The sequence below is a fragment of the Myotis davidii genome, unplaced genomic scaffold (assembly GCF_000327345.1).
Source record: "Myotis davidii unplaced genomic scaffold, ASM32734v1 scaffold392, whole genome shotgun sequence".
NCBI classification, from domain to species: domain Eukaryota; kingdom Metazoa; phylum Chordata; class Mammalia; order Chiroptera; family Vespertilionidae; genus Myotis; species Myotis davidii.
This window is the reverse complement of record NW_006284244.1, coordinates 3,224,432-3,243,306: the sequence shown is the minus strand read 5'-3', so window position 1 is coordinate 3,243,306 and position 18,875 is coordinate 3,224,432. Positions and strand designations below refer to the sequence as shown.

At 36.2% G+C, this 18,875-nt stretch overlaps 1 protein-coding gene across 1 annotated transcript in view; it reads right to left on the bottom strand.

Moving 5' to 3' along the window:
- Window positions 1–18,875, bottom strand: part of GRIA2 (glutamate ionotropic receptor AMPA type subunit 2) — a 120,979-nt gene that overhangs the window by 28,449 nt on the left and 73,655 nt on the right. The window contains exons 5-6 of the mRNA XM_015568522.1: window positions 15,513–15,566; window positions 11,854–12,015 (exon numbers count right to left, since the gene is read on the bottom strand). Coding sequence (XP_015424008.1) covers window positions 11,854–12,015; window positions 15,513–15,566 — 216 coding nt within the window. The remainder of the gene's footprint in view (window positions 1–11,853; window positions 12,016–15,512; window positions 15,567–18,875) is intronic.

The window sequence follows — 18,875 nt, the reverse complement described above, 5'->3', positions numbered from 1 at the left end:
TTATCTTGCCCAACATGATAAATAGAAACCATCAGACAAAACCCCCTTATATGTCAACCCAACACAACCCACATTATCTGCTTCCCTTGTGAGTTGACATGTGAGGTGACCATACTCCTACACAGGACAGTTACTCCAACAGTGCATTCACTCCCTCCCTCTGAGTGTAAATACTTAAGGACATCTCCCCCCATCCCTGTCACTACTCTCTCAATATCCTGCATTAGCCTTTTTTTCTCTCTTTGGGTCATCTCTATTAGCAAATAAACTGCTCTGTTAGGCTCAGTCATTGAAAGAGCCATGAAGTTAAATTGCCTCCATATGCTCAAACATTACTTCCTTAGTGATGTTCTTCTTGCCCAATCCACTCCACTCTCCTTCACATGATCCCGTTTATTCTTTTCATAGCCTTTACCACTGAGTATCTTGTTCATGCATTCTTCATTTGTCTCCTTCATCTCTCTTCCCTACTAGCATATTTACTCTAGGGAAGCAGAAAACTTGTCTGATTTGTCTGTCACCACTGAATTCTCAGAGTCCAGGGCAGGGCTGGGCACACTGAAGATAGGAAGGAAGGAAGAATTTAAAGGAAGATCAGAGATCGTCATTTGGTTCCCATCTTTATGGGACTCACATTCTATCTTAGTCCAGTGAAAAGATATATAAACAGATAACTACAATAAACCTATTACAGTATTACTAGAGACCCTGTGCATGAAATTCGTGCACAGGTTAGGCCCCTTGACCTGGCCGGCAATCAGGGCCAATCAGGGCCTTCTGACTGCCATGTGGGGCCTTCCTTCATTCCTCACTGCTCCCTGGCGATCAGCACATGTCATAGCGAGCAATTGAACTCCTGGTCTCCTGATCGAACTCCCGTGGGGACAACTTGCATATTAGGCTTTTATATATATACTAGGGGCCTGGTGCATGAAATTCAAGCACAGGGGATGGGTTCTTCAGCCCAATCTACATCTTCTCCAATCTGGGATCACTCAGGGGAGCCATCTCCAATTTGGGAGTTTCTGTCTGTCTTTGCAATCATATGAGTGAATTGTCTGAGACCCCCAACCCATTTGGTTTGGTGCTCACAAAATAATAGAGGTCTTTTTTCTTTTTCTTTGCTCCATTGGTGGAGATTTCCTGGTAATTGCAGGATTTAGGGTTTTTCAAAATGCTGACATGCCAAGATCCAAAGGTTCGCCATCACTGGTCTAGGAGATCCTGCAATGCGTTTGCCACCAAAACTATGATTCCCAGCATTCCTGGTTCCCCCTGCGCTCTGGGCTTCCACTTCCAGGCCAGGGGCTGCCACCAGAACTATGATTCCCAGAATTCCTGGTGCTCCCTGTGATCTTGGTTTCTGCTTCCAGTCCAGGGGCTGCAGAAACCAAAAGGACTGGGAACTCCAGCTGCCCCCAGGCTGGGCTGACAGGCCTGGACACTCCAGTGGCATCCCTGGGACCCCGGTTGCTCAGCGCTGGCACGTATGCACATTGCCCACAGGCTTGGAATGGGCGGGGTCTTAGGGACGCCCACCGTGTCACCCTGACTACATGGCAGGCGGGTGTCCCACCCTGCCCCCGGCCGCTTGGCGCCTGCGCACGTGTACGCTGCCCACAGGCCTGCCATCTTTGTCAGGTTAATTTGCATACTCCTGATTGGCTGTGGATGTTGTGGAGGGATGGTCAATTTACATATTTGTTCATTATTGGTATATATAGATGAATGGGTCTGATGGTGGATAGCTTTCTGTCTTGTTTTTTAAATATGAGAGATGTTACACTAAGGCAAATGAGAAAATATGTTGTATAAATTATCCCCTCCATGCATCCAGAATTTTTAATTCTTTTTTTTATTTACAATTTATATTCAATATTATTTTGTATTAGGTATACAGCATAGTGATTAGATAGCCATATACTTTACAAAATGTTTCCCTCAGTATTTCCAGTACCCAATTGGCACCATACATACTTATTACATTATTATTCACTATATGCCCTATGCTGTACTTTATATCCCCATGACTATTCTGTAACTACCAACCTGTAATTCTTAATAGCTTTACCTTTTTCACCCATCCCCCACAACGCCTCCCCTCTAGCAACCTTCAGTGTGTTCTCTGTGTCAGAATCTATTTCAATTTTGTTTATTTTGTTCTTTAGATTCCAAGTATATGTGAATTCATAGGGTATTTGTCCACATCCAAACATTTTTAAGCCTCTATTTTTAATGGTACAGTTGTAGCGTGAAATCATTTATTTAATCTGTATGAATTAGTTTAGTTGAATTGCTTTCATTCTATCATGAGAGTGAATCAAACTTAATGGGAAAGTTGGGAGGAAGAAAAAGAAAAAATTATTTGCAGGTCATGTGTACTGCAACTGAAAACTCTTAACTGTAATGATATTCATATTTACCCCTAAATTTTCCCACTTGAATTTCTCCTCCTGTGCTAGTTAAGCAATGTCATTGCATGCCTATATGTGAGTCCTCCTCGACATATGAGGATTATCTCCTGGATAGTGGTACTGGAGTTTCCTACAAATACCTGAACAAAATCTAAACAAAACCCATTTCCATTTTTTCCAAAATCTGTAACCCTTCCCTTCAAAGTGTGTATATAAGAAATTAGCAAAATATAGTATGTTACAGATTCATGTAGGCAATTTATATTCCCAGATTTAAAATGTAATTATTGGGGAACTATCTTAAGAAAATATTATCAAATACAAATATTTTTTTATACAAAGAAATGAATTTCAGTATTATTTGTACTAAATTTCTGACAGTAAAGAGATATTTAAAAACTATGCTTTCTATCTTGAGGAAGTATTATGCAGCCATTAGAAGTGATATTAATGCCCTAGCTGGTTTTGCTTAGTGAATAGAGCATCAGCCTGTGGACTGAAGGGTCCTGAGTTCAATAAGGGCCTATGCCCAAGTTGTGGGTTCAATACCCAGTGGGGGGCATACAGGAGGCAGCCTATCAATGATTCTCTCTCATCACTGATGTTTCTATCTTTCACTTCCTCTCTGAAATCAATAAATATGTATATTTTTTAAAAGTTATAATAAAGATTTAGTAACTATGTGAATAATACTAATTACAAAATAAGTGAAAAGATTATTACAACTAATTAAAAATATTTTTCTACAAAAATGAGAGTAGTTTTTTAAAAAAGTTCATATCCCTTTGACAAAAAAGGGAAAGAAAAATAAAATTGTTTTTAATAATGAGGAAATATACATGATTATAATTATTTTCCAAGTATTCCACAGTATCCATGTACCATTTAGAAAAAACAACAACATCTGTGTTATATTAAAATAATTGTTTTAAATCATAACTACTTAAGAAAAGACTTCTTGGAAAAATAAGAGCTATAAATCAGGATTTATCTGCCTCACTTCCATGTTTGTTTCTATTCCCTTAAAGAAATAAAAAAATTCATCTCCTTTCTTATACAGCAACCGGTTCCTTGCCAATGTGATTCTCACAATAAAGGCTAGGTCACTGGGCAAGAAATAGTACTTAAATTGAATATTTAAGAAAGGATTGCTATTTGCATTTGAAAATTATGATAATAGTTAAAAGCCAAAATCTTCACTGAGTGAGCTTACTCACGTTTCTAGGAGAAAAATATCAAGCTATCTGCTAAATGTTTGAGAGGCCTATAAAAGTTGGTAAACTACATTAAAAAATAAGATTACTTTGAATGAACTAAAACCATTTAGTTCCATGTGGCATGTTATAATTATGATTCAGAGCTGATTTTTCTTTTAAGAAGAAAAAACCCTGGCAACCTTTTTTCAAACATTCAAATCTAATCAAGTCTCCAGCCTATTATCATTTTAAATTAAAAGTCACAATCATAGAAACTCAATTCTGGACCGAGAGGAAATCAACAGCCTCTGTATCCAGAGATCCATCTTGTTTATGTTCTGCATATGTGGCTCATTTCTTTTTCTAAACAAATATGTTCACATTTTGATTGGATAGTTAAATATTGCAGTTTTATCCTACCATTCACTAAACTAGATGTAAATTAATGGAAGGGAACATGATGGCAGTGCAACTACGTTTCTCTTTCTTGGAAAACAAATGCATCATCTCTGCCCTGATGTTTATGTTCTGTGAAATCCCTCAGCTGGGCTGGAAACTTATTTTCCGTGGGGGGCCGTTATGGTGTGCAGTGTTATATCACAACCACATCATGTCTAGACTTTAGAAGAAATCTGGGGAAATGGTTTGTTATGGACCATTTTCCAAATGTGCTTTGTATTTCATTCTAAATGTATATTTATTGATACTTATTTTTCTAAGATACAATAAAATATGCATTTCAATTATGTTTTTTATGCCCAATAGTCATCAGACAATATTCAGTAATACATTACTGTAATCATTGATAACCAGAAAACAATGGTGTGATATCCAAAATAAAGAGGAAATGAAAAGTAGCTCTATGTACCTATAGAATTTAGTGAATATGCAAAAAGTATAAATAGGCTAAAATATAAAATTTTATGGGTCATCATAATGATAGCACCTACTCCTAAATATATGTTATCTGCACCATGTAAAATAGAAAAAAAATATCACTCAAAAAAGAAGTACTAGACTTTGGGTATTAAGAAGTATTACAACATGTCCTATGAGTGGCCACTTTCCAAATTTCCCTTGAAATTGAGTTTAATTGAGAAAGCACTGCACATAGCATCAAAAGACAGGGCTCAAGCCTTGATTTTATCATTAACTTTTCATAGTCATTTTTTAAATAGCATCAATTATTTAGTTAAAAAAAGTATTAAACACAGAATGATATCTCTAGATAAATTTATACAATATAATTCTCAGTTTCTTCATGCTATAATATCAACAGGGTCAAAATTGATGAGCTCTAATAAAAATAAGTAAGCCTGTAAGAAAAATTTTATAAACCTTTTTTAAAAGATTCTTGTCAATGTCTAAGAATCAACTAGAGCCATTGGAAAAAGAATAGTATTGAATATATTATACACTAAAAATTATTCACTTGACTTAATTTCAAATTCAACTGCAGTCTACCTTCTGAAAAAGAGCTGCTGGTGATAAGGTCACCTTTAATTTCCTGTAAAGCCTTTTGAATGTGCCCTTTGAAACTTCAAAAACAATCACAAAATCTTCATAAAAACAACATTAGTGGAGCAGCAGGAGCTCTTATTCATTGCTGGTGGGAATGCAAAATGGTATAACCACTTTGGGAGGTAGCTGGGCAGTTTCTTACAAAACTAAACATCGTTTTACTCTGTGATCCAGCAATAGCACCAGTCAGTATTTACCCAGAGGAGTTGAAACCGTATGTCTGCTCAAAAACCAGCACACAGATGTCCATAGTAGCTTTATTCTTAATTGTCAACACTTGGAAGCAAACAAGGTGTCCTTCAATAGGTTAATGGGTAATTAAATTGTGGTGCATACAAACAATGAATAAAGTTTGTGCTCAAAAGAAATGAGCTACCAGCCATGAAAATACCTGGAGGAACTTTAAGTGGACATACTAAGCAAAAAAAAGCCAATCTGAAAAGGCTGCATACTCTATGATTCCATCTATGTGCTATTCTAGAAAAGGCAAAACTATGGAAAAAGTATAAAGGTCAGTGGTTGCTAGGAGATGGGGGTGGAAGGAGTGATGAATAGAAAGAGCGCAGAGGAATTTTAGAACAGAGAAAATATTCTACATATAAAACTATAAAAATGGAAGCACGTTATTAGTCCAAACCCATAGAATGTAGAACAGCAAGAGTGAACCATAATGTAAGCTATGGACCTTGAGTAATTATGATATGCCAATGTAGATTCACGAATTCTAATAAATCTTACCACTCTGGTGAGTGAAGTTGATATTGCAGGAGTCTATGTATGTATGGGGATAGAGGGTATATGGGGAATCTCTGTACGTTTTGCTCAATTTTGCTGGGAACCTAAGAGTTCCATAAAATATAAATTCTTAATTTAAAAAAATAAAAGTACTCAACATCTTTAGTGAACATACAAGCTGTATCACATTTCCAAGGGTGAAAAGACAGGCTCCTTGGCAAGAAACCAACATTAACGTTTTGGGGTTTATTTTATTCTCTATAGTACAAATAATTTTTAACCCACTGTGATATTTTTCACTCAAGGGTCTTCATGTAAAAAGTATCCATTTAAAACAACATATTTTTGCCTAAATTTTCCAGTTGGCTATTGACCCCGACTGAAAATCTTGCTATGGACCAAGACTTTTATGTCCTGAAACTTTTGATTCACTTAAGGATTCAAATTTTCAGATACACTTAATCAGATTCATCAAGATAGAAGAAGATACTCAAATCAACACATGGTATGGTTCTGATTCACCCAGAGGTAGGTAAAGGCTTTCTTAGAAGCAGATCTTTATTTTGTTGGTTGCAAAATTCCTTCACCTGACTCTCTTCACTTTCTGGAAATCTTTGCAAAACAGGAAAGTTCCTCATTTTTTCTAATTTATGAAAAATAAAATTAATAGTTTCCAGGGTGAATTAGGATTAGATTTTGGCAGCTGGAGTCCAGGGATGACTACCTGCAAGCCACTACAATCTGAGAGACAGAAGAACCATTAAGTGTTACATAGATTTAGCAAAATTACAAATGTTTGTGTTGTTTTTTTATTATGTGCCTAAATTAGCTCTTTAACTATGATATTATAAATCTGGGAGAAATCTTAGAGATCACTTACAATAGTTCCCCTTAGAGACGAAGAAATGTGAACATGAGATGAACTTAGATACCCTGCATTATAATTACAAATAATAAAAACACATGTACATTTTAATGGTGTGATATATACATACTAGAGGCCCAGTGCACGAATTTGTACATTTGGGGGGATCCCTCAGCCTTCAGGGGATGTCCGACCTATGGGGAGCTGGCCTAAGCCGTCAGTCGGGCATCCTTAGTGCTGTAGAGGAGGAGGGAGAGGCTCCTGCCACCGGCACTGAGCTCACCAGTCGTGAGTCTGGCTTCTGGCTAAGAGGCGCTCCCCCTGTGGGACCGCACTGACTACCAGGGGGCAGCTCCTGTGTTGAGCATCTGCCTCCTGGTGGTCAGTGTGCGTCATAGCGACTGGTCATTCTGCCATTCGGTAGATTTGCATATTAGCCTTTTATTATATAGTACTATCTAGTATAATGTAACCATTTTTAAAAATTGAGCAGACTGGTGGTTGCTATAGAGGAGGGGGTTTGGAGCACTGGATGAAAGAGGTTAAGGGATTAAGATGTAAAAATTGGTAGCTACAAAATAGTTATGGGGATGTGAAATACAGCATAGGAAATACAGTCAATAATATTGTGCTAACTATAGTGCCAGGTGAATACTAGAAATATCAGGGGGAACCATTTGTAAAGTATATGATCATCTAACCACTATGCTGTACACAAGAAACCAATATAAAATAATACTCATAGTAAACTTTAATTAAAGAATGCTCTTAAAGTTAAAAATATCTCTTTACAAGATATGTAGTTTTATCAATATCAAATTATTAATTTATGGGTTTATTTTGCTCATATACACATTTTTTAAACCATAAGGATCTAAACATGTACAGCCTGTAGGTTCTCATGGCAAAATGCTTTAATATCAAAAGTAGGGGATTCCAATGTCAGCTGTGGTTTTGGTCAGTTAAAACATTCACGAAGCAGAATGAATTCTATTAGGCCACCAGGGTGCTATTTAATGCATGGCGCTAATTACTGGACTGAAAAGATTATACTATTTTCAGACAGGCTTAATAACTCTCTTAGGACAGCAATTAAGAAAGTTGGAGTCTTTGCTGTAAAGTCATTTCTTGAGTAAAATGGGATTCCTGTGGGAAAGGCACTCTTTAAATGCCACTCAAATATTAGTCACATATTATTGTTAAATCAACATCAGCAAGACATGGAAAACACAGTCTAAATAAGGTATAGATTGTTGCTATGACAAGGTAGAATGTATAGTTATATCTTGCAAGTTGTCAAAGACACCAAAAAAATCTATCTAAAAATAAAAATAGTTGTAAATTATTTTTGATAGAGTAGCAAATCATCTTTAAAATCTTCCTTGTTTTGGAGAAAAAAAGGTAAGGGAGGTAAAAATGCCAATTTTAATTGTGCTATTTACTTCCACGTGCCATGACGGTGTAGGTCTGATAACTGGAGTCATTTTACATTTCATCAAGTAAAACAATGTTACTTTTCTGCCATGCCTGAATAAAAAAACACATAAATGCTAGGGCAGAAATTTAAACCAAATTTTATAGCGATGATAATTACCTATTTTTTCTTTCTCAGTGATTTGACATTTTCAAAGCATTTATATTTTTTTCATTTCATTACTCTTCATTGCAACAAATACTCATTCTGTGCCTATTCTGTGAAAACCACTGTATGAGATTCGGGCCCAATAAGATTACAAGTGATACAGACTTCCTTTCAGGTTCCTGTTTTAATCAACAAATATCTCTCAACCAAATTTATATCAATATGTTATAAATGAATGATTATGCTTTTGCGATAATTATTTATTTTACAAATAAAGAAATTGAAAGAATTGGCTAATACAATAAATACTTCCTGCCACTTTATGCCACAACCCCAATTCATACAACTATCATCTGTTGCCTAGATTGTTTGCAGCATCTTACTTAAAGCTCCCCTGCCACCACGTGCACCCCCTACAATCTCTTGTCACCAAGGCAGTCACAATAATCTTCCTTTACCGAAACCATGGTCATCAGTCACCTCTAGTAGTTCCCTGTTGCTCTCAGAATAGCACACAAAATCCCGTAGGCACACAGATCTGGATCCTGCATGTTTCTATAGTACTGGTTCTGAGAATTCTCTCAAAACACCTCTGTTCAACCTCCAGGCAAAGGACCTAAATAGACACCTTTCAAAAGAGGACATTCAGAAAGCCAAGAGACATATGAAAACATGCTCAAAGTCACTAATCATCCGAGAGATGCAAATCAAAACAACAATGAGGTACCATCTCACACCTGTCAGACTGGCTATCATCAACAAATCAACAAACGACAAGTGCTGGAGAGGATGTGGAGAAAAAGGAACACTTGTGCACTGCTGGTGGGAATGCAGACTGGTGCAGCCACTATGGAAGACAGTATGGAGTTTCCTCAACAAGCTACAAATGGAACTCCCATTTGACCCTATGATCCCACTTCTAGAAATTGCAATTTTAAATAGAGATCCTGCTATTGTCTTCCTTGAGCAGATGGCATTTGAACAAAGATCTAAAGAGTGCAGGAGGCTTAGCCATGGAGATATTTAAGAGGAGAATGGTACAGAAGAGGAAATAGCACAAACACCTTAAAGTGCTTAAGAAAGAACAAAAAGGCCCATGTGGCTGAGGCAGAGTGAGCAGTGGGTGGGGGAGTGCCGATAGAGAAGGTCATGTGACCAGGAGACAGAGGACTTAGGGCTTTATCAGCCAATGGGATGACTTTGACAGTGTGACATATTCTAATTGTGGTTTTAAAAGGACCACAGACATGGGATAAAGAGGGCAGGTGTAGAGGAAGGGGAACCAATATAGGCGATCATTCCAATGATCCTGGCAGAGAGGATGGTGGTTGGATTTAGAGGGCACAGAAGAGGTGGTAAGAAGGGAGCCAGAGCTGATAGGATTTGCTGACAGATTGAATGTGGGTTACTATGGAAAAATAACAACTGAAAAGAAAAGATGGTTGAGGGAATAGTTTGCAGGGCTTACATGTTGTGAATCTCCCTGAATCTGTCTTGAGCAATTGCATCGCTTTGAGTCTCCATATATGTTGCACTTTCCTAAGTGCCTCCCCTGCTTTCCCTCTTGCTCAGCCATGTGCAGAGCCCTGCCCAGGTGCCCCCCCCCCCCCCCCCCCCCCCCCCACTTTTTCCCCCCCCCCCCCCCCGCCACACCTCTCTCAGAAAGCCTTCCTTACCATCACTCCTCCCATTCTGGCATAACCAGAAGCAGCACTGGCATATTTTACATGTAGCTATCTCTATATTTGCTTATTGCCATGTTTGTCTCTTCCATTCAACAGTGGAATATATATTGAGTTTCTGGTCTGCTAGTACATGAACATACATGTCTTTGTTAGGATGAACTCCTCCTTAAAGCCATATTCTCCCAGGGACTTTCTGTAATTTTGATCAAGCTTCCAAAGCCATACAAACTCTGCCTTCTAGTGGCACCTCTGTTTCTAAAGCTGTGCTAAGTCATTGTAAATGTTGTTGAGTCTTCAGGGCAGCCTGGGAATTAATAGCTACTGCTGAATCGTGGAGACAGGAACTGCACATCCAACACTGAATCAGGGCCACACTGTTTAAAGCGTATGCTCTGTGCCGCTCTCCACCATGAGGGGCCAGCAGGATCTCTCTCACATTTGGCAGGAGCACCCAAGAGGGATGGGTAAGGGAGTGAAATGCTACAGCAGGGAGGGAGCAAAGAAAGGTCACCAGGCAGGCTCTCAACAGAGGGAAATCTGGTGCTGAGTTTTGGCAAAAATGTTAAAAGAATGCACTGCCAAGATCTCTCCTTACCCCCGAATCACTTTGCATTTGCATGCATGACATGGGAACTGTAATAATGATATGACTTGCACGAGAAAAAAAAATCATCTCATTTTGCTTTCATCTTTCCCCCAGCAGGCAGCAGTGGGAGGCAACACAATGATGAATAGAGTATTCAGAGAGGGCACTTTAGTTCCATGTGAGGATGAATGCCACTTGCACTCTTCATCTGATAACTTAAATGGTACCATCTCTGAATGGATGGAAGCCTGCAGTTCCACACAACTGGGTCAGCAGTCAGACCCCCACTGAGCGAGGGGACACACAGTGACACCGACTGGAAAACTCGGTGTCCACTGGCCTTTGCAGAAGCCTGTTAGGTGACAGTAGTCCCACAAGCCCACACTGCAGCTATACGCAGTATGCATGCTGAAACTCAAAGTCACCAAACAACAAGTCACCTAGTTTTGAGAGAAAATGAATTCTGGGTTATTCTTTCACATCCTATGGGATGCTTTTCGGAATTTGACTTGAAGTTAATAGGATCCATTTACACATCCAAAAGTTGAGAACTTCGAAGCTTCGAATCCTTATCCAGAACTAGTCTCATGGCCAGACACTAACTGAAAGACAAACACCAATATTGGTTTTTTCCAAGATGTCAGAAAAACAACACAAAATGTCTCTGTGACGTAGAGACCTAACTGTGAGAGCAACTGAAATAACACTATCTCTGACTGATTCATACACAAGCTATTTATGATACACAAAGAAACAGACCAAATCTGTGCATCTAAAAATGTTTTGCAACGTTTGCTCTTGATTTTGGTAAGTCTAGTTTCATAAAGAATGAACATCATCATCTGCCACTCACTCCTTGTCCCACTCTCTTCCAGGCTTTACTCGTATCTCTGCTCGCAATAAAGTGACCACCAGCGGAAAAATACCTTCCTATAAATAGCAGAGATATTTGATATTTGGAGTTAAATCTGTGCATGTATGTGTATACCCAATAAAATACACTGAGTAAACAGGTGAAGACCTCAACGTGTCCAAACCCATGAAAAATAAAAGAGCAGTCTGCATAGTATCAGAGCAGTGCATTGCACTCAGCATTCAGAGATTCTATGGCTGAGTGCAGAAAGCAAAACATTTCTTTTTTTAATTACTAAAATCAATTGAGATTTTTATCTTCTTCCTAAAGTGTCCCAGAGAGCAGGCTACTAGCCAGCAGGTACATATCAATGGTGATGTAGCTATAGATGTAGATATTGGCAGGTGGACACATACCTTAATTGTAGTCGTGTGCGCTCCAGGGTATTCTTTTTCTTCCAGTGTTGACCATCTTTCTATAAACTTAGATACCAGGGAATCGTCATAGTCCACTATCTGAAATCCAGAGACGTTTGCGCCCCCAAACTGAATTTTTAATAGGTCTCCATCCGTAAATCCCTAGACAGAGAATACATTTATGTCCAATAGAACTTGACATTTATCAAATAACTCTATGCCTTGTGGATTTTACAAATGTCAAAGAATGTTAGAGAGATGAAAAGCCTATAGTAAATGTTCCATGTATTTTCCAGCCAAAATTCTTCACCAGCATCTAGTATAGCCTTGGCATCATAGTGGGTCCTTAATCCATGCTTGTGTATTGGCTGTGCATACATAAGAGTTCTCCATTTCATGGAGAAGGACTAGGTTTTATTTATTAAATCTACCACAGGGCACCTCAGGGGGTTACAGGTACTTAGTACTGAGTTACTGCTCCAAGAGCTCTCACACTATGAGCAAATTATTCCTATGATCTGAGCTGGTTGCTCTTTTCCTCTACTCTGCAGCTGTGACCCTAGTGGCCCTACACTGTTTTTCTTAATAGTTCTCCTGTTTCCTGGATCACTTTTCTGTCATCTTTTACTCCTCTCTTCTACTGGAGTCAATAATTTCCTCAGGCACACTGGAGGTAAACTTTTCAGATGTCGAGTGTCTGAAAATACCTTTATTTTGCTCTAACATTTGATTAGTATTTTGGCTGGGCATAGAATTTTAATTCAAAAATCTCATTATCTAAAGGCATTGTTCCATTGACTTTCATGGTTTCTACTAAACAATGCAATTTTATTATTTCTTATTATTTTTTGGATGTGACCTGCTTCATACACCTGCCCTCTTCCCACCAACCTGAAATCGTTAAAATATTCTATCTATCTCTGTGACTGCATGATGATTTAAAAAAAAATATTGTGTGTCTCATTTGTGGAATATAATGAACAACATAAACTGATGAACAAAAATAGATCCAGAGACAGAGAAGCATCGAACAGACTGTCAAACTCAGAGGGAAGGCAGGGGAGGAAGAAGGGAGGCGGTAGAGATCAACCAAAGGACTTGTATGCATATAAGCCTAACCAATGGACACAGACACCAGGGGGGGCAATGGGGAGATAAGGACACATATGTAATACCTTAATAAAGAAAAAAAATATATTGTATGTACTCAATGGTCTGATTTTTGTCATTTATTATAGGAAATTTTTCTGAATGTTTCTTTGATAATTTCCTTCCCCTATTTTCACAATTACGTCCATCTAAATGCTTATACTCAGTAACACTGTTTTATATTATATTGTTATTTTGTTACCTAATCTGAAAGATTTTCTCAACTTCATCCTTAGTCATTCAATTTTACTTACTACATTAGAAAATAAGTGAACTTCCCAGAGCTCTTTCTTATTCTCTAATTTTTTTTCTTTCCCATAGCATTCTTTTCTTTTTATAGATTATATATTTTCTCTTATTTCTCTGCAGAAATATTACTCATTACATATTTAAACATTTTTTGTGTGGTTCCGGTTTTCCCTGTTTCTGTTTATGTGTATTGCATTCTTCATGGCAAATACTTTTTCTCAAATATCTGCTTATGCTTGGTTATTTAATAGTAAGACACTTGAAATTCCTGTGCGCATGAGGGAGGCTCACTGAGTGTGCTTTATTGAAAGGTAAATGGGGTTGGGGGTAGACAGCAATGCTTATTGTCAATATTTGAGGAGTTGAAGAAATGAGAAAAGGATTCCATTATGAACCGCATCTTCATCACTTTATATACAAGTTATCCTTTTAAATGCTATATTAGGAACTTACAGCCTAAGCAAGCATTCAGCAATTCCTGACGAAATTAACCAAAAATGTAACGATTTTTCTCTTGCATGACTGCCAACCGTAACACTCATCAGACCCTGGACAGAAAAAGGGGGCATCCTCAATCAATAGTTCGGAAGATGAAAAGCCCTTCAAATTTGGAAAGCATTCTTCAATTTTAAATGTCAGTGAAATTTTCAAGTGTTCTATAATTTCTCAGAAACTGAAACTCACTAAGATTCTTTGAATTTACTGATTCATCAGAAATTGCATATGGCAAGGATACCAAGTATTCAGAGAAAAAAAGCAAAACTCTAATTCAGAGAAAAGATTGGGGAGGTTTCTCCCTAGAAGCATCATAGCAACATGAACTTCCTTTTTCTTTCTTTTTAAAACATTTTTATTTTGGTCACTCAAACACTTGTTTCATGTTTCATAGTGTCAGTTATCAACTCTCAAATTGATGAGCCACCTCCTGTCATTATTTCTCAATGTTCCAATAAAATCATCTCCATCTGGACATTTTTAAAGATCGCAGCTTCCAATGTGGCTGTGTGTTGTTCATCAAATGGCACCATTCACACAGGGGACTGACTGTCCAGGCCGTTTTCTGCTCAGAAATTTGGTTCTGAAGAGACTGGATACAGAGCTAATCTTTTTTAACTCTTGCTTCTCCAGTAGGGAGTGATTTAGGACCTACAACATCATATTATAAGGGTAAGTTCTAATGAATTTTTATAGTAGTTAGCCATTTCATTGCCAAACAGAAATTTATCTTGAACAACCAATTTCTCTCAATAGCATATAGGTTTGAGGTTTAATATTCTAAATCACTGGTGTCACCTTCTAGTAAAAATATTTATCAGTTATACGGTTGTAATTTATTTTCTCTTATCTCCTTCTATCACTACTATAAATGTTTTCTCATGTAACAATCTAATATTCTAGACACTATGAAATAAATCTGCATTGGTATAAATATGAAACTTGTTCAGAGTCCTATTATGCTATTTAGAATAATCTCTCATTCTCTCCCTCTGTCCAAATTCTCTTGCCTTTTTTCCTGAGATTTGGATGATGTGCCCAATCACATAAAATTATACTTATTAAAAGAATACAAATCTTTGTAAAAGTAAAGCTTTAAGCTTATTTTATTGCTGATATAAAAGGTATTTTAAAAAAATCTCTAATAATTCAAAATTGGTTCTGTGTACTTGAAAGGGAGATACAATTAACCACTTGGGCATTCGATACATTCTTTGATAGGAATCACCATGAAAATGTGGTTAGCTATGGGAACCCAACTTTCATCATGTTGCTTATACAGCAAATAGTAAATAAATAATATTTAATCTTCCTATATTGGGGTATTTCCTGGTTTAATTTTTACTGAGACATTCTCACAAATTTGCATTTACTTTGAATATTACATGTGCTAAACACTTTAAAGGAATGGGCAAAGGGTAAAGTTTATAAAAGACAGTGACAGTGAGATACAAGGGGAAATTGGGAGAGTTAAATTTTATATATTTTTGAAAATTTTCCTGTGGTTAAAAATACATCTTCTAAGACAATTTATAAAGCTTGTCAAATACTGTTCTATAATTTATTATATCATTTATAATAAGGAGAAATTGACTAAAAATGTAAAGTGGGAAGTAAATCTAAACAGAAATTCAGAAATATATTATCACCTAATCAATCAATATAAACAAAATATATTTTTATGAATACCACTGATAAATGCTGGTTGTTCTAAAGTTTTTTAATTAATAGGATTCTTCATTAAAATTATTAATTAATTCACCTACCAGATTTGCAATGATGTAATGGTATCCTTTAACATGTTTTCCAATGGTAATAACCTAACACAGATAAAGAAAAAAATCATTTAATAAATATTAGTAATACAAATGTAAAATTACTAACATAAAGACCTGACTCAGACAAAAAAATGAAATAATTAACTTCTCTGTTTTTTTGATATTCCACAATGAGTCATATTTGATAAAATATAATTACCAAACCCAGAGAATATTTTCCTCAGGAAAAAACAACAGTACATTTTAGTACCTAATAGATGTTAACTTTCAAAGTCAATAACTTAACAAAGTAGTGAAAATAAGGCCACAAGATTTAAAGAAATTTAAAAACAAAAACATGTTGAATGCATGTCACAATTTTATCCCTACACAGCTATGTTTTTTGTCCTTTCAATGAAACATTAAACAGCTAAAATCAACATCTGAGATTTCATATTTACACGTCTACATTCAAAGATAATCACGCAGAGTTTATAGTCATACATAAATTTAAAACAACTATTAACAAGCATATAAATGAACTATTTTGTGGATCTATAAAATAATATTCCTATCTTAAGAGTCTTGAAATGTTTATAGCTTAGTTCAAATAAACATTATTTCTAGCTTGAGGCAGCAAAGTATTGGAGAAGCTATTTATCCATAAATCTAAGTCAAAAATCAATAGCAAAATAAATGCATTATGGAACAAGTGGCTGTTTTGGTAATGCTGGAACAGTTTTGGACTTTATTGAATCAATTTGATATTTCACTGATCTATATCAGTTACAAAGAGAGTGTAAGTGGTAAAATGGCTATGTTTTAGTCCTGATACTTGGATATTCAAGTGTAATTTTTATTTTTAATAAAATAGCTACACCAATGGAAAGCATGAAATGCCAGGGCAATAGACTAAATTTCCAATCATTAACTTCCCCTCTTGATTGCTTTGGTGGCTTCCTGTTGCTTTTAGCATAAAAGTCAAAATCGTTCATATGCTGCAAAACCCAATGGTGTTTCAAGCTTCTCTGGGCCCAATTTTCCTTCTTTTTACACAGGAGACTTCTGGCCTCTCAGAATTTTTTGTAACAAAAAAGGCTTATTTCCATCCCATTGGGGCTTCACACATTCTGTTTCCTCTACTTGGACAGCTCTCTCCACCACCATATCCTTCGTCTTGTTTCATCTTAAGGCACAATGCATCTCAGCCAATGGAATATCCTGAAAGACTTCCCTGACCTTCCCTTGCCCCAGGCAAAGTCAGGTGCTCCATTAGCAATGCATTTAGTTAAAGAGCAAGGGCAAAATCCTAGGAAGTATTCTACCTTGTTACTTTGATAATAAGTGGTAGTTGTTTGGAGGGGAGTTAGAACTTACATTACTTTCTAAACTATTTTTATGTAACACCACTAAATTGACTTTTCTAAAGAATGGACCCTCTATATTGAAAGGAGAACTGTGAAGACAAGATATCCTTCTGAATGAAAAAATATATATTAATAAGCATCAGCTGCATTGATTTGACTATGTCCTTCGTATTTCCTACTGATATCTGTTGGTTCTGCTTACTGTTCAATCTACTTTTTGAATCATGAATATCTTTCTTCTGGGAATTAAGAAAAAAACAGTATAAATGGTACTACCAGTAGTCCCTACTTGAATTTGGTGTTCATTAAGAGGAAGGAGGGGTATGAAAACTGATTATCCCTACTTCTCTATAAGAATTAGTGTCGACCATACTAACAATCATGTATTTGACCATTAGTATTGTTTTAACAATAGTAAATTACATTAATTTCTTAATGTTTTTCATGACTGAGAGTGTTTCCTACTGAAATACCACTAGAAATAAGTGTCTCCAGGTTTCATCAAATGATAAAAAAAACTCATAATCAAAACAAAGTTTAATTCTATTACTAACTTTAATCTACTATGAAAATAAAATTTTGTCACATCTCAACTCTCTTTTAATTATTGATAAAATGAGAAAGTAAATAATGTTTTCTTGAAATGTACTTTGGCCTGCTTTTCGCCTAGTAAACTCTATTCCTTGAAGGCCTTCCATAATCTCCAAGTCTAAATTATCTCTTTTTGTAATTTAGAAAAGTAACATCCTGTTCTTTTCATTCATAGTATGTACCATTATCATAATAATGCATTAATTTCTGTAATTATACCATGAATATTCACCTTGATGGGGACTTGACTGATTTGTTTAAAATTACTGCCTTGAATTTACTCCAGTACCAGTCTAGTAAACATTAGAGATGTGGGAAAATTTAGTGAATAAATAAATGAGTGAATCTACACTAGCCACACAGAGATGATCTTTATAGATCGTCCCACCCATGTTAAGATAGGTACTTCCTCTTCCATACTCTTAGACCACATTGATTATCACTGATGATATTGTAGAATTATATATGTACATTTTTCTTCCCTTCTAAACAATGAGTTCATGGGGTGAAGACACCACTCTTTCTTACTTTCTTTGTACCCCTCATTCCAGATGCAGAGGATGTCCTCAATAAATGTTTGTTGAATAAAGCAACATCCACTGCATACACTAATTTAACACATCCGAGTGTTTTGTGAAAATACAAATCATATATATGTGCAAAATCCTGTACATTTTGAATGGATGTCCAAATGGTTATTTATTTAACCATGATCATATTGCTTCTAAACATTCCATTCCATATCTTCCTAGTTTATCTTGTAGTTTCTCTCTTCTAATTTTGGAAATAATTATTTTCATATAGGCTTTTCCAGCATTTATTATGGTAACTTAGGACTACTTAAAATGTTAAAGCAAAGACTAATGGCTAATATTAAAATTCATTTTTAATGAGAGTCTCCTATGAAATTCAAATGAGTTTTTGAAGTTCACATTTGAACAAAAGACCTCCAGGTTAAAAACAATCTCAAATTCATCTCCTGACACAGTAATCAAGATTTGTCTAGTAAAATGTTCACCTCTCTGGCATACAACATTTAGTTTTGTCATATAAGAAGATAGCATTTTTCAGTTATTCAGTATCTTATGAAAGATCCATTTATTACATGTCATTAAAGCTTCATCAACATTTATATATGCAAAATGATTTGTGTTCTACAAATTAGTGAATCTAGTTGTTCTCTCAAAGCCTAGAAACACTAAGAAATGCATACTCAACTCTGTGTTTTTCTTCTGAACCTGTATTATTCCAAGGAGGTGGCAGTCATCCTTATATATATAAAATGGAGGCTAACTAGTTCAATGTGTATATATGTATAAGTTTGTGTATTATTTTACATATCAACTCTATTACAGCCATATAAAGCATTTAGAAATCTCTCTCACACACACCAGCTAAGAAAAGAAGCAGATGC